Consider the following 16532-nt stretch of genomic DNA (forward strand, 5'->3'; position numbering starts at 1 on the left):
CAACCTTGTTGACCCCCGGAATTATCTGTATTTGGACACCGACCCCCATCTGAAGAAAAGATTTGAGTTAAAAACGTTCAGTCTGAAAGAATATATATATCCCATTCTGACCTGAGATCAGATTCTAAAAATGTCTATTACATCCTGACAGTTTCATTATTAACCCATTCTGACCTGAGATCAGATTCTAAAAGTGTCTTCGATTTTTCAAAAATAGCAGACCTACAAGCTCGTATCGCGCCACTCGGTGGCGCGATATGAGCTTGTAGATCTGCTATTTTTCAATAGCTAAAGCATAACATGATGCCGACACCAAAATGGGTGCCCGGTCAGAATGGGATATATTGAAAGATTTGCGCCACATTTTCACAAAGTTTCAAAAATATCAGATCTACAAGCTATGAGCTTGTAGATCTGCCATTTTTCAATAGCTAAAGTATAAAATAACGCTTAAAACACCAAAAAGGGGTTCCTGCCCCAAAATGGGTTAAGCACAGCAATCCCAATGTCGGGGGATGCATGAGTAAGTACACAAAATGTTGAGGCAAAAATGCACCTACGACCTAGTAGCACTGTCGTAATAACTGCAGAGTGGTGTCAGTGGTGGTGGAACAGAAAATAACTGCCACTTAACCACTATGTTGACGTTCATACTTGCCCCACCCCCCTTTCTTTCCTCTTTTCTCCGAATTCCTCTTAATGTCAGTTCCCACTTTGCCAATCATGTGTAGGACTTCCCCGTCACTGCTAAGCCCTGCAGATAGTCACGTGTGAGTGAGGGTACAGCTTGTACAAGCACGTGTCTCCTCCTCCACTATGAATCAATTCATCCAGTCGCTTTTCAACCGCTTACACACTCGCATCTGAAAGTGTCTTAACCCATTCTGGGCAAATCCCTTTTCAGGGCTCGAAATTAACTTTTTTTTTTTACTTTGTAGCACTGGTGCTACCAATTTAAAAAATGAAGGAGCACCAGAAAGAAATTAGGAGCACCGACCAAAATCCTTTTAGGTCGCAAAGTTCAAATTAAAATTCAGGCGCATTTGCGACCAAAAATTGGCAATTTTCGAGCCCTGCTTTTGGTGTTCTAAGTATTATGTTATACTTCAGCCATTGGAAATGTGGTGGTGTCCGAAAAACATATTTTCAGATGGGGGGTCGGCGGGCAATTACATATTTTTGGGGGTCCTTGACATGAAGATGTGTGAGAACCACTGATATAGAAACATGAGGTTTTTCAGAAAACTGTCAGGATTTAGAAGACATTTGTAGTGTCTTAAGTGTCTTAACCGTGAACACCTCGCCGATTCAAACCATCATTCATCAGGCATACTCAACGAGTCACATTCACAAAGGTATGTTTCGCTGCAAAAATGCACACACAAAACACACAAGTTGGAAGCGAATATCAGGCAAAGTGACCAATAATCTAATAAAGGCATTTCTAATGAAATGATTAAACCTTTTCAGTTCTGAGTTTTGGCATAACTGATCATTTTTGAATAGTCCATACTAGACGCTGGCCTGGCTGTACCTGCATGTACCACATACAACACCAACGCAAATGCTGCCCAGTGCCAAGCATCCGATACAAGCATCCGATAAGTCCAAACTCATTCCGTGCAATCCCTTCTATTATATACTGTAGTGTACAACTCTAAACGCTCTCTGCTGTTTCCCTTGTTCTATCAAGGGGTGGCCCACTGTGTATCCACTCTTGACCCTTTACGTATAACAGCCCTGCTGTCTGTCTGTCTGTCTGTCTGTCTGTCTGACCTTGTGCCGTGGCCTGGCTCTCCTCCAGCAGCAGCCGGTCCTTCTCTGTCTCCAGCTCGCGGGTCTGTCTCTGGTGCTGTCGCTGCAGCTCCTCCAGAGCCTGCCGGTGGGCGCGCTCCATGGCCGACAGGCTGCGTCCGCAGGGGGCCTCCGGACCACAGCCGGACCCTCCTCCTCCTCCTCCTCCCGCTCTCCCCCCTCCTCCTCCTCCTCCTCCACCATGCAATCGCTCCACCTGTTGCCTCAGTGACGCCACCTGAACGGGGGGGGAAAGAACGAGAGAAGGCAGGGTAAAGCCAACTGAGAGGGTAGGGCGGTAAGCGGTGTTGATTTTGTCGATTTTGAGGATTTAGTCGAGGGGCTGTATTTTGCGTGTCTTAAGTACCAGTACTTAAGTAAAAGACCTGGAGGCGTGGTCAATGCTCTTTGGCCACTCAGAATAGCCAAATGGCATTGATCACGCCTCCAGGTCTTTAGTTTACTCAAGTTAGGGAATAAGACCTGGTACTTAAGACACGCAAAATACAGCCCGTAGTCTCTTGAATGGTTTTAATTTAGTTTTAGTCACATTTTAGTCACCTGGAATGTTTTAGCGTTAAAGTCTAGTTTTACTCGACTAAATATAAGATTTTAGTCGACTATTTTATTTTGGCCAGCATTGAGGCCGTCGTAAGGACTGATTTTACACAACGCGGCGCATTGTGTAAAATCAGTACACAAACTCAAGAGTTTGTAGATCGGCTATTTTCAGCATGCAACCAACTGTAAAATGACTTCTACTGGATCTCTTGTCTACTACGGTAGTACCTTCCTAACATTTTAGTCTAGCTTTGTTGACGAAATTGTCAATATATTTAGTCTTAGTTTTAGTCAGAGAGAGAAACGGACATAGTATTAGTCGACGACAAAATCAACACCGGTGGTTTTAACCCAATCTGAACAGGAACCCATTTTGGTGTTAGCATCATGTTATGCTTTAGCTATTGAAAAATAGCAGATCTACAAGCTCATAGCGCGCCACCGAGTGGCGCGCTACGAGCTTGTAGGTCTGCTATTTTTGAAAAATCGAAGAACGACTGACATTTTTAGAAATCTGATCTCAGGTCAGAATGGGTTAATCAGACCAGTGTGTGTCCACAGTGGAAACCTTGTATGAATCTGATCTCAGTTCAGAATGGGTTAATCAGACCAGTGTGTGTCCACAGTGGAAACCCCATATCAATCTGATCTCAGGTCAGAATGGGTTAAGAATCCATCATGGGTCAATAATACGACGGCGTGCAGCAGCTGGTGCTGGCAGTGAGAGACTCCGTAGTGACGACGAGGACCCCGTTGTGTGAGAGAACAGAAGGGCTTCAGATGGCCCAATCATGTGGGAACAGTAGGGCTTCAGATGGCCCAATCAAAAACTTGGCTCGCGGGTGTGTGTGTACGTTTGTCATTTACAGAGCGAAGATTGTATTAGTCCCTTTGACGCGTCCCAATGCCAACATGTTTTATACAACAGGAGACTCAGTGTGTCGAAGGCGAAGAACAAGCAAAGACACAACACTGCACGCCACGCAGACACAGAACAGGGGTTTTCAGCAACGTTTCCACCATCAAATGGACCGCATGTGTGTCTTACAGTGGGCAAATCTTTTTTTTTTTTTAACCCATTCTGACCTAAGATCAGATTCTAAAAATGTCTATTACATCCTGACAGTTTCATTATTAACCCATTCTGACCTGAGATCAGATTCTAAAAGTGTCTTAGATTTTTCAAAAATAGCAGACCTACAAGCTCGTATCGCGCCACTCGGTGGCGCGATATGAGCTTGTAGATCTGCTATTTTTCAATAGCTAAAGCATAACATGATGCCGACACCAAAATGGGTGCCCGGTCAGAATGGATTAATGTGAGTTTGGAGGTGAGGAGGTATGACCCGAGTCAGTGTAGAGTAGGAGAGTAGCGACACGCTTTGATCTCTATGGGATATAGTTCCAAACATTGCTCCTATGGCTGGAACTATCCTGTTGAGATAGAATGAGCACTTCCACATCCCATTGTTACAATGAGAGTCGACGCTAGTGTCGCCACTCTCTTACTATATTACTCTGGGTATGACTATAACTGCTTTGGTTGGAAAAAACATTGCTGAAGAGCTAAAAAGGTATGCATGCAGAGACAATATCTAAGCGTTAGATATACATCTGGGAAGGATGAAAGGGTTAATTTGCATGTCGTTTTTTACTGAACTTTTTTGCAAATTGGAAAATCAACTCCACGCACTACCTCCCTCTGCAGCGCCTCATTGGCTGACTGGCTGGAGGAGGGTCGCGACCCCCCCCCAGAGGGCAGAGACCTCATCTCCGTCAACGGCATCCTCTCGAACTCCGCCCACTTCCTCTCGATGTCCTCCTCCGTCTGCAGCCTGGGGTCCGAGCCGCCGCCCGAGCCGCCGTGGCCCTTCCTGGACAGCACCGCCTCCCATTGGCTCGCCGTCGTGGTGGCGTCCTTGTTCCTCTCCTGCTCCTGCCACTGGCTGTGCTCGCGGCCCTGCTGCCCCTCCCCTGCTTCCCTCTGACTGGTCGGGACGGGCACGGGGGACAGCTCCACGTAGTCGAAGCGGCTACGAGGGGTGGACGGGGCAGAGGCCGGCGCCGCCGATGACGAGCGCGAGTCGCCGTGTCGCGACGACGATGGCGGGCGACGAGACGACGTCAGGGAGCGAGGAGTGTGGGAGTTCTCTTTGTCGCTGCTGCTGTCGGGCAGTCTAGAGATGGAAGGAGAACAAACACAATGGAATGAAGCTGCCCGTCTACTTACCAAAACCCGTTCCAGAGACCATATTACACCAGTCCTCCGTGACCTCCACTGGCTACCGGTAGTACCGGTCAAACAAAGAATCCACTTCAAAACACTCCTGACCACCTACAAAGCACTACACAACCTGGCTCCCCCATACATCTGTGACCTCCTCAAACGTCATGTCCCCTCCCGCTCCCTCAGGTCTGGTGATGCAAACCTCCTCGACGACCCCAAGACCAAACTCCAGACATGGGGTGGCAGAGCATTTGCCTTTGCTGCCCCAACCTTGTGGAATGCCCTCCCTAAGGCACTCAGAGATGCCCCCACCCTCCAAACCCACCTCTTCAACATTGCCTTCCCTAGCTAACCCTTTTAATGTTTTTTAGCTTCTAGTGATTATTTCTTTTTTCTAATAAAGTAGTTTTTATTTGTGTTGTTCTCTGCAAAGACCCCCAATGTAAAGCGTCTTTGGGTACTCAGAAAAGCGCTATATAAGTTTGAGATATTATTATTATTATTATTATTATTAAAGAAAATCTGAAATCAGATTAGGATTCTATTTTTTTTTCAGTCCGAATCTGTAGTTTGTGAAACAGCATGAAAGTTTCCTAAGCAATGAACTAATATTATGTAGGACTGTGATGTTTAGATGCCATCATTCTGTATTTCTAGATTGAGGCTTTAAACTGGTTTTATGGAAGATATTTCTGAACGTGTTTTCTAGTTTGACCATCTTCAAATACTCTTTTAATCTCGAAAGAACCAATAACTGAAAATAGACGATCTACAAGCTCACAAGACGTCGCAGAGATGCTTCTATAGAGGTATAGAAGACTTGCCTGCTGTGGAAATCAGTCGTGAAGACTGAGAACTTTAATCCATGCAAACGTAGAATGTGGGAAATCATCCGTTTAATATCCAGCTTTGAGCTTTCATACTATAATCTTATCACCTGTAACATCTCTCCACCAGTCCCTCAGACATCGAGGCTGTGGTCCCCCCCCGAATAAATCAAGAGCCACGGAATTAACCGCCCGGCAAAGGTGATTCTGACTCTATGAATAACTGAGGCTCAGCTGCAGGTGAGTCATTGTGTAAGCAGCAGAACATACAGTTAACATTTTGCCAGTGATTAATGAGACTTGGGAGTGATTCTATTCTTCGATTGGCCAAGCGAGGCATGCAGCTACTGGAATTCTACCACGGGCAGTACTGTGAATAACAAGCTCTTATCTGGGCTGTGTGTATTTAGACAGGGCAGAGGCACAGACCATGCAGAAGTGATCTGGAATATGTGACGCAAAGTGTGTTTCTTGAAAAATGGTAAATGGTGCATTTATATAGCGCCTTTATCCAAAGCGCTTTACAGAGATTGTGCATTACATTCACCCATTCACACACACACATTCATACACCGATGGCAGCGGAAACCATGCAAGGCACCAACTAGCACATCGGGAGCAATTAGGGGTTCAGTGTCTTGCTCAAGGACACTTCCGACAGTAACTCTGGGGGAGCCCGGGTTCGAACTGGCAACCTTACGGTTACCATCCAGGCACTCTACCCCCTGAGCCACCGCCGCCCAACCCACCGTGTCCAACCTTTGGTACTTTTTTGTTTTGCCTTCATAGGTGTTTGTTGGGTGTGAATTCACTCTTGGAACTATGTGAGGTCTCAGGAGAATGGTGATACTACCATAGGGTAATAATAATAGGTTAATACCGATTAACCTATTTTGGGGCGGAAACCCCTTTTGGTGTCTTAAAGCATTACGTTATACTTGAGCTATTGAAGAATAGCAGATCTACAAGCTCATATCGTGGCACTCTATGAACTTGTAGGTCTGCTATTTTTGAAAAATGTGCCTCAAATCTTTAAATATATATTATTACAGAGTGAACATTTTAACTCAAATCTTTGCTTCTCTTCTGGGGGAGGTCCCTGGAACAACATATTTTCAGATGGGGGGGGGGGGGGGGGGGGGGGGGGGGGGGGGCGGAGGCATATTACATAACATTTTTGGGGTCCATGACATGAAATATTGAGCACCACACTGATACAGAAACATAAGGTTTTTCAGAAAAGTGTCAGGATTTTTAAGATATTTCTTTAAATGTCGACGTCAGGCCTAAATGGGTTAAAAGCGGCGTGGGAACTGGGAATGGGCTTCAGTATCCACAACAAGGCATCCATTTCATGCGTTGTGTCAAATAAAACCTGAATGGATGTATAGTTTTATTCTCCCTTGGCCTTATAACAGCACATTTAGACGAGAAACTACGACTCAATCTTCAAGAATGCTATAAGAAGCACAACAAAGGCAAGGGAAAACAACGTCTGCCAGGTCCCTTTGGAGATCAATCAGTTTGAAATACAAAAAAAAGAACTTGAAATATCACATTACTACTTGTACTGTATTCAAACAATCCTCCCCAAAATGTCCGTAAACTCACTGTGTGAGGTCTGGAGAGCTGATGGGCCTGACACTCTTTCTCAGGACCTCGATCCAATTCCTCCTGATCCCTGCCGTCATGGCCGACAGAGTAAACACCGCCTCCCGTGTCTGAGGGAACAGAGTGGAAAAACAGGTAAAGAAAGAGAGATGGTGAGGGAGGGACAGAGATGTGATGGAACAGGATAAGATCGGAAAGGGTGGGGGGTGGGGTGGGGGTGGTGCAAAGTACCAAGCAAAATGTTTTTGGAGACAGTTTTGCAGAAAGACAATGGAGGGAAAGGTTGAGGTAAGGTACGAGATGAGTCGAGATGATGAGATAAAATTAAAATAAGAAACTGGGAAGGAACCTGAGGAAGGGCGTGGTGACCTACACGAGGACAAGATGTCAGGATATAATGAACGTACAGAAATACACAGTTATCAATCACAGGGCTTTTGTCTGAGCTTTGCGTACAAAATGAAACGTGAACCTGAGACACTCACGTGTATCTGAAATCCATAGTTCTTCTCCACGTCAAACTCTGACACCTTCATGCAGGATTTCAGGTCAATCTCCCCCGTCGAGGTCATCTTTCTGTTCCAAAAGAAAACAGGAACACCAAGTCCATAACATGAAGCTACGCACAGTCATCAAGTCCATAACATGAAGCTACGCACAGTCATCAAGTCCATAACATGAAGCTACGCACAGTCATCAAGTCCATAACATGAAGCTACGCACAGTCATCAAGTCCATAACATGAAGCTACGCACAGTCATCAAGTCCATAACATGAAGCTACGCACAGTCATCAAGTCCATAACATGAAGCTACGCACAGTCATCAAGTCCATAACATGAAGCTACGCACAGTCATCAAGTCCATAACATGAAGCTACGCACAGTCATCAAGTCCATAACATGAAGCTACGCACAGTCATCAAGTCCATAACATGAAGCTACGCACAGTCATCAAGTCCATAACATGAAGCTACGCACAGTCATCAAGTCCATAACATGAAGCTACGCACAGTCATCAAGTCCATAACATGAAGCTACGCACAGTCATCAAGTCCATAACATGAAGCTACGCACAGTCATCAAGTCCATAACATGAAGCTACGCACAGTCATCAAGTCCATAACATGAAGCTACGCACAGTCACCGGCAACCAGGGTAGTTTTCGTCGACTAATACCATGACGATAAATGTTCGTCGACTACCTTTTTTTGACTAAATATAAACGTAGCCATGATGATTAAAACTATGACTAAATATACTGTCGATTTTGCCAACAAATAAAAACTAAACTACATTTTTAGGAAGGGACTAGTGGACAAGAGATCCAGTATAAGTCATTTTACACTTGGTTGCATGCTGAAAATAGCCGATCTACAAGCTCACAACGTGTCGTAGCGCGATACTAGGGATGCCACAAAGTGACCATTTGCCCAATCGAATAATCTACAGCTCTGGCGATTAATAATCGATTAATCGACCCCACCCATTATTTTTGATTTTCGATTATGAAATATTAAAATCGATTTCGGAGACTGCAACTATTAATCGGAAAATCGATTATTCGGTGGCATCCCTATTCCCTACGCGATACGTTGAGTTTGTAGATCTGCTATTTTCAGCAAGTGTAAAAACAGCCGACATCAAGGCACCGTCAAAATGCATTTTATAGTCGACTGAAATCTTGATATTTTTAGTCAACTAAAACTACCGTAGCATTCCAGCCAGGTGACTAAAATGTGACTAAAACTGAATGAAAATTATTCAAGAGACTTATGACTAAAACTAAAACAACGCAGTACACTGGATATACCGGATATCCTACGTTTAACAGTGGCCTAAATAAGAGGCTAAAAATATAGAAACAAAACTGTATAATGGTTACAACTTAAAGCTGCTATAAGCAATAATAATGTCAAAATTGTAATGACCTTTTTATTTTTTTGCTATTCAGACAGCCAGCAATGGGTAGAACGCTTCCAAAAAAAAAAAGATGTTCCTAGAATCTTTGTCATTGGTCTAAAGAAACCCGGTCGCAATGACTAACCAACCAGGACGCAGACAGGCAAATCGACCAATGACAAAGCTTCTAGAAACATCTTTGAATGCAGATTGCGCCCCCTAGATGCGCAGCATGCGCACACAGCATGTTCTTAGTGTAATATATAAGAGATTTTTTGGGAGCGTTCTCTACCCATTGCTGGCTGTCTGAATAGCAAAACATTTAACCCATTCTGACCTGAGATCAGATTCTAAAAATGTGTTCTACATCCTGACAGTTTTCATTCTGACCTGAGATCAGATTCTAAAAATGTCCTTCTATGTCAGTCGCTCTTCGATTTTTCAAAAATAGCAGACATACAAGCTCGTAGTGCGCCACTCGGTGGCGCGCTATGAGCTTGTAGATCTGCTATTTTTAAATAGCCAAAGCATAACGTAATGCTAACACCAAAACGGGTTCCCGCCCCAAAATGGGTTAAAAACTAAAAGGTTTTTGACATACTATTGCTTATAGCAGCTTTAAGTGACAATAATATCAACTTATTTCAGAACACAGGTTTTTTTTACGACAGTTGGAAAATGTGTTTATGTGCTGGTAAAAAAAAATGTTTGGCTGAGACTATACCTCCTCTGCCCCAGAGTCTCGGTAATACTTCAGGCCAGCATCTGACAACACAAACCAGTGCTTCTTCCACTATAAAAGACACAGAAATGAACAGCATAAAAGTGGTGCTGCTGAAGAACTGCACCGATCCGAAACTAAACAAGCCCGTTAAAAACAAACATGCCCATAAAATGATACGTTGTAAAAGTCTGCAACGCTGCTGGTAGCTCGGCGGCTCCACTCGTTTTATTGCTTTGGTCAACATTTCGATCCTAACCGGATCTTCTTCAGGAATTTTGCAATAAAACAAACAAGTGGAGCTGAGAGACATTGCATTGCAGACTTTCTTCTTTTTTTTTTTGTGATTCTTCATTGTTTGTCCAGCACCTGGGTGAGAGTGGATGTGCATCGCCTTTGTCATAAAATGATACTTAACAGCAAATAAAATGAACATAAAGGTTTGCTTTTAAAGTTAAATAAATTGACTGTTAACCCATTTAGGCCTGACGTTGAAATTTATAAAATGTCTTCTAAATCCTGACAGTTTTCTGTCAGGATTTGCGCCACATTTTCACGATTCTTTTTCAAAAATAGCAGACCTACAAGATCTGCTATTTTTCAAAAGCTAAATTATAACATAATGTTTAAAACACCAAAAGTATGAAACAGACATACTGGAAAGGTGGAAAGGTGCTATAAAATTCGTTCATGCATTCATACTGAAACTCGACTTTTTCTTTTAACCCATTTTGGTCCGACGTCGAAAAAGAAAAAGAAAGTCTTCTAAATCTTGACAGTTTTCTGTCAGTTTTCTATATCAGTGGATTCACGATTATTCTAAAATAGCCGACACAGACCTACAAGCTCATAGTGCGGCACCGAGTGCCGCGCTATGAGCTTGTAGATCTGCTATTTTTCAATAGCTAAAGTAAACATAATGCAACACCAAAAAGAGGATTCCGCCCAGAATGGGTGAACAGAAAATGGAACTAGAAGCGTACAAGCTGCAGCCATCGGGACCACAGAGCACGACGTTCAGTCACTCATGCATGAGAAGAGACACCTGCTGTGCCTCTCCCCCGACTGCCACTATTACTGTTACTGCGATAACATGGACGATCTGATGCTATCCTCTCATTAGGAAAGAGGGATCGATGGAGAAGATGGAGGAAGGAGACAAGAAGAATGAAAGAAGAGGAAAGTGACTATAGTGATATATTGACTTTGGACGACGAGAGAGCTGCTGGTAAATGGTATGAAGCCTTGGCGTAGAACTTTACCTCTCCACTTTCATCCAGTTTTGACATCCATCCCTTCTTGAAGTTAAGGAGGTCAGGCTGTGGGGGCAGAAGAAACACAGTGTCATGTTCAACCGCCTTTGTGTGTTGAAAAAAAATAACAAAAAAATGAAAAAAAATTGACAAAGGAGAGCATTTTACATCATAAAAGGTCTTATTTTGTCAAAGAGAAGAGCGGCAACATAAAAAGAAAATGTAACACTGTACGTGAGAGGCTGCTGTTCAACTTGAATGCACTGCAAACAGAAACGTTACAGCGCGGTGGTTGCAGAGCGAGCGAGATGGATTAGATTTACAAAGAAATATTGTTAGAGGTGTTAACAGGAAGCAGAAAGTAACTGAAGTCAGGAATAGAAAGAAAAGAAAGTCTGTAGCTGAGGATGAGCGAGACATCATCGCAAAGTTTAGACTAGTTATTGGTTAGTTCAGTCATTAGTCCTACAACCTATCTCAAACCCTCACCCTCACCCCCCACGGGGCAGCACACCTAACCCTCTGCCAAACCTTGACGCACCCCTCACCAACCTTAATCCGGTCGTTTTAACGCACCCCTCACCAACCTTAATCCGGTCGTTTTAACGCACCCCTCACCAACCTTAATCCGGTCGTTTTAACGCACCCCTCACCAACCTTAATCCGGTCGTTTTAACGCACCCCTCACCAACCTTAATCCGGTCGTTTTAACGCACCCCTCACCAACCTTAATCCGTCGTTTTAACGCACCCCTCACCAACCTTAATCCGCCGTTTTAACGCACCCCTCACCAACCTTAATCCGGTCATTTTAACGCACCCCTCACCAACCTTAAGTATTGTCTAAACCAACGCTATTGTCTAACCAACCAAAGGATGCCTCCCAATGAGGGATGGGCAAGATTATGATCCAGAATGAAGCGTCTCTATTCCACACATATATGGAACAAAAGAAAAAGAAAAAGAAAAAGAAAAAGAAAAAGAAAAAGAAAAAGAAAAAGAAAAAGAAAAAGAAAAAGAAAAAGAAAAAGAAAAAGAAAAGAAAAGTCTACTCGTTAATTTTGCAGCAGGAACAGGAGGTCCGGGGATATCTACAGTAACATGTTCCATGTCTCCAGAGCCTATTATCAGGCTGTGGAACAGTTTGGAGTACTGTACTGTCTGTGCCAAACGGGAGTCCTCCTCTGCACTGCTCTCAGACTCAGACATGTCTTAACTAATCCGTCTCCCATCAATTCCAGGAATACCCTCACTTTGGGTTCTGGCAGGGTGAGGGGAAGAGGAGAAGCTGTGTGCTCTGGGGTACTGCAATGATGAGATTAGGCAACGTTTTCCGCTGTGTACATGGCCTGCATCACCTCGCTCTTTTGTCCGACTTTGACACTGTCACACTTCTCTAGTGCTGCCAACGGATATTCCATATTTGAATGAATATTTTAATGTAAAAAAATATAAGAATAATAACTAAAGCGCATTTCTCAGCAACAAACGCAGCCCATACAGGACAGGACCAAATACAGAAAGAAAGTTATTATTATTATTATTATTGCATATTAGGCTGCAATATTCATATTGAAATCATATACATTCGACATTCGAATCATTCGATATTCATTCGAACCCACGTGGCGTTTTAAAAGGAATATTCAAATGTCATTTTTGGCCAATTCTGGCAGCACTAGACTTCTGATTTTGAACCCCTATTTCTTGCCCCCGCCTCTCTCTCTCTCTCTTTCAATTGCTTGTCATTTCATTTTTATTATTTTACTCTGCGCCCTCTCCCTCTCATCACAGCATGTTCTTAGTGTAATATATAATATACAGTAATATATATATTACTCTGCGCCCTCTCCATCTCATCACAGCATGTTCTTAGTATAAGAACCCAAATCCATTATACACCAAAATTTTATTTTTGAAATCCAAAAGGTAGCACATCCAAAAATTCAAATAAATAGCTGACAAAGTACTCACATTTCCATTCCTTTACTGGCACACACACCAAAAAGGAACGCTTACGCATTTTGGCTATATGAGCTCGAATGAAGGCTCTGGTGACGTCAAGTGTTGCTTTTTGGTGTGTGGCCAGTAAAGAAATGGAAATGTGAGTATTTTCTTACTTTTTCCGCCATTTATTTGAACTAATAAACTGCATTGGGAAACATCTATGCAAGTATGGCACGCTCAAGTCACCAAGGAACTTAAGGAAGGACTTAAGTTAGTGCATATGGTGGTACAGTACACCTAATAAATAAAGACTTTTGTGAAGTGTTTGCGACATGTAGGGTACTGTAACTGTAACAGGACAGAAATGCATGTGCACTTTAACTTCCGTATCATCGTGTTGTTCCAACAGTGTTAATACTTTGTGAAAACACACACATCCGGGCCTTTTTGGTTGATCTAAGGGGGTGTGCGTGTATGCATAACACCGACATGTGCAGGAACATGTATGACATGCATGCAAAACCCAAGTGTGGTAAATCATCAGGAAAGGATTGGATCAGCAGATTAGTAATGAACAGTGACATGTTTGAGCAGCTGACAACTATTATGTCCTCAGTGTGGGGGTTTTAAATACAGGTAAGTGTACTGTATAGGTATATATATCATACTAGTCAAAATTAATTAAAGATGAATAGGCTCCACTCCTGTTCCGTTAGGCTATAAAAATGAAAACTTGAGTGATATGTAGTTACTAGATATCACTCAAGTTTTCATTTTTACTAGATTCTAGTAGTCCCACTGCCCCTATTGCTATAAATTATCTGGCGCCCCGTAAAATCTGAATCCCCCCCCCCCCCCCCCCCCCCCCACTGTATATGTTTCTTTTCCCTTTTTACCTCCTCTATGATGATTTCCGGTTTTGACTATTATAGTTGTGTATATTATTCGTACGTCTCTAAATGTTTTGATTAATTGAAAATGGCGGACCCAAGTGTAATGCTTTTATGGTGTCGTCCACTCACAGTTATATGATGAATTCCTGTTCTGTTCTTTAGCTACATAGAAATGTCTATTTGTATGTCTCTAAATGTTTTGATGAATTGAACAATGTGGTCCCTGTTGTAAACAAGTGTAATGCTTAATTGGGTCGTCCACTCACAGTTAACAGTCTTTGTATTGAGTTTGTGCTTGAAATGTACTGTAAATTCTGCAAACTGTTAATAAATATTTCAATCAATCAAAAGTTAACTTTTTTTTTTATCGAGTTGTACCTTGAAATGTACTGTATGTAAATTCTGCAAACTCTCTTAATAAAATCAATCAATCAATCAAAAGGGTGCAGTCTGTCACCAAGTGTCCATGATGAGCAGAAACAATGCTTTTCCTTGTCATGTGCTTCACGATGTGTGAAGCACAGTGTCCACAGTGACCAGGGGACACTGTGGACACTGGACAGGGGACAGTGTGGACAGTGGACACACTGGACAGGGGACACTAGACAGGGGACAGTGTGGACACACTGGACACACTGGACAGGGGACACTGGACAGGTGACAGTGTGTGGACAGCATCTACCATTTCCTGGTCTGTCCACCACCCCACAAGAAGAGCAGGGGACCAACATTCACCTTAGGTTGGATTGATTGATTGATTCATCACAGAATGACAGTACATTTCAAGCACAACTCAATACAAAGACTGTTAACTGTGAGTGGACGACCCAATAAAGCATTACCCTTGTTTACAAGAGGGTCTCCACCTTGTTCAAATCATCCAAACATTTAGAGACATACAAATAGACAAAAAAAGAACATCATAAATATGTACCACAATGGACAGCTTTTGAATTGCTTCCCTTTCTTAATTATATAGAATGGTGTCAACTTGAGATTAAAAACCTATTTCCAATGCAGTTTGTCAGTTGTTGTTTAATATATATAGAGTCCAGTGTCTCTAGGTTGTGTGCCTCAGAAAATAAGTTACACGTATGATATCTTGGGCTGGCTGTGTAGCTTTGTGTGGCTGCATGTTGAGAGCATTATGGTAGAAGACAATGCTGGCTCTCTCACACTGACACGTACAGGGCCAGGGTGTAATGACACTTCCTTCTATACTGTAAACAAAACTGAGTAAACAATGAAACTAGTACCAACACCCCTGGAAATAATAAGCATGTCCTCCTTTCGGATTCGTTAAGACATTTGGACACATTGGCCACAGCATAGGCATAGAAAGAAAGAAGGCATTTCACAAAAGGAGAATTTCTACGGAGTTAAGTTACATGCAATTCTAGTCCACACTTACACAGAGACACACCCTCATATCAAAACCAAATCGACCCGAGTCGTTGTCAGTTATAAACGCTGGACTGCTTACGGCTATATCCCCCTTTTAAAAATATATATCATGAACTCTGTAAAAAAAAAAAAAAAAATACTGATAAAACGTATAGACTCTTGGAACAGAGTTTATTTTGAGAAAACTTGTTGGAAAAAAAAAAGCACAAGTTTCCAGTGTCAAGACATCTTAATAAATCGCACCACCCACACAAACTACCTCTCAAGGTACAACTTACCGTCATGGTAACAAAATCCAGAAGGCAAAGTAGAAGAAGAGATGTGGTGGGTTGGGGAAGAAAAGTACAATTATCTGACACAATGGCGAGGCCTTCCTCCTTGTCGCGGAACAACTTTCTATCTCTAACGTTAATCCGTCCGGGTGAAGAAAGCCTGCGTTCCCGATCGCTGGAGGCTATGCGAAATTACAACAAACCCCGCCATTTCTGCCCATTTTCTAGTCCGTGAAACCGCAAGCAGACTTCCTATTTCCAAACGAATTCCACTATTCAGTCCCCGAGCATGAAATACACAACATCCCCCAAAGACTGAACCGTTTGGGTCCTGCTTTGACACACAAACCGCTGCTAGAAAGAAACACCCCAATTTCTCAACTTTCTCCTGACAAATTGTGAGCAGTGACTGCAGTGCTGCTTGCAGAGGGAGCTCTCTCTCTCTCTCTCTCTCTCTCTCTCTCTCTCTCTCTCTCTCTCTCTCTCTCTCTCTCTCTCTCTCTCTCTCTCTCTCTCTCTCTCTCTCTCTCTCTCTCTCTCTCTCTCTCTCTCTCTCTCTCTCTCTCTCCCCCTCTCCCTCTCCCCCTCTACCTCTACCTCTCTCTACCTCTCTCTCTCTCTCTCTCTGCAGTGTGCCATGCACTTCCTGGGCGGATCCGTGAAGATGGTTTTGAGAAAACAATCCTCGCCGAACCAATCAACTCATCACTGACACAATATATTTGCATAATATTATTGGAATATTCATGTTTTTTTTTGCATGCACAGTAAAATTGTTATGGGGGTCATAACAAAAATGACAAATGAGGATATATATTTTTTGTTTCTTTTTTTTTTTACTTTACTTTTTTTTCTATTCTCTCTGAGAGAAAAACGAACTGCCAAACTAGACCCCCCCCCCCCCCCCTCATATCTTCTGTCTGTCAGTTTCTGTTAAAGAATTTCAACACATGCCCTGGCAGACCACAAAGCTCTGTCTTAGGAAATGCCCTGAGGGTGTAGGACGGTGAAAACATATAGACAGACACATGATAGATATAGAACAAGCCAGTTGACAAAAACAGTCAAATTATAGACGTGCACGGGTTATTTTCTGGATATATATTATGTAAGTCATAATTTA

General features: G+C 42.9%; 2 protein-coding genes across 2 annotated transcripts in view; one reads left to right on the top strand and one right to left on the bottom strand.

Annotated features, from left to right (window-relative positions):
- triobpb (TRIO and F-actin binding protein b) overlaps nt 1-15821 on the bottom strand; it is a 29279-nt gene extending 13458 nt beyond the window's left edge. The window contains exons 1-7 of the mRNA XM_083780390.1: nt 15416-15821; nt 10904-10960; nt 9645-9713; nt 7506-7596; nt 7021-7130; nt 4052-4532; nt 1777-2032 (exon numbers count right to left, since the gene is read on the bottom strand). Coding sequence (XP_083636516.1) covers nt 1777-2032; nt 4052-4532; nt 7021-7130; nt 7506-7592 — 934 coding nt within the window. The 5' untranslated portion in view covers nt 7593-7596; nt 9645-9713; nt 10904-10960; nt 15416-15821. The remainder of the gene's footprint in view (nt 1-1776; nt 2033-4051; nt 4533-7020; nt 7131-7505; nt 7597-9644; nt 9714-10903; nt 10961-15415) is intronic.
- LOC310869848 (histone H1-like) overlaps nt 1-16532 on the top strand; it is a gene marked incomplete at both ends in the record, with an annotated part of 720118 nt that overhangs the window by 66012 nt on the left and 637574 nt on the right. The gene's annotated exons all lie outside the window — the stretch shown is intronic.

The sequence above is a fragment of the Protomyctophum parallelum genome, assembly GCF_964188405.1.
Source record: "Protomyctophum parallelum genome assembly, chromosome: 13".
NCBI classification, from domain to species: domain Eukaryota; kingdom Metazoa; phylum Chordata; class Actinopteri; order Myctophiformes; family Myctophidae; genus Protomyctophum; species Protomyctophum parallelum.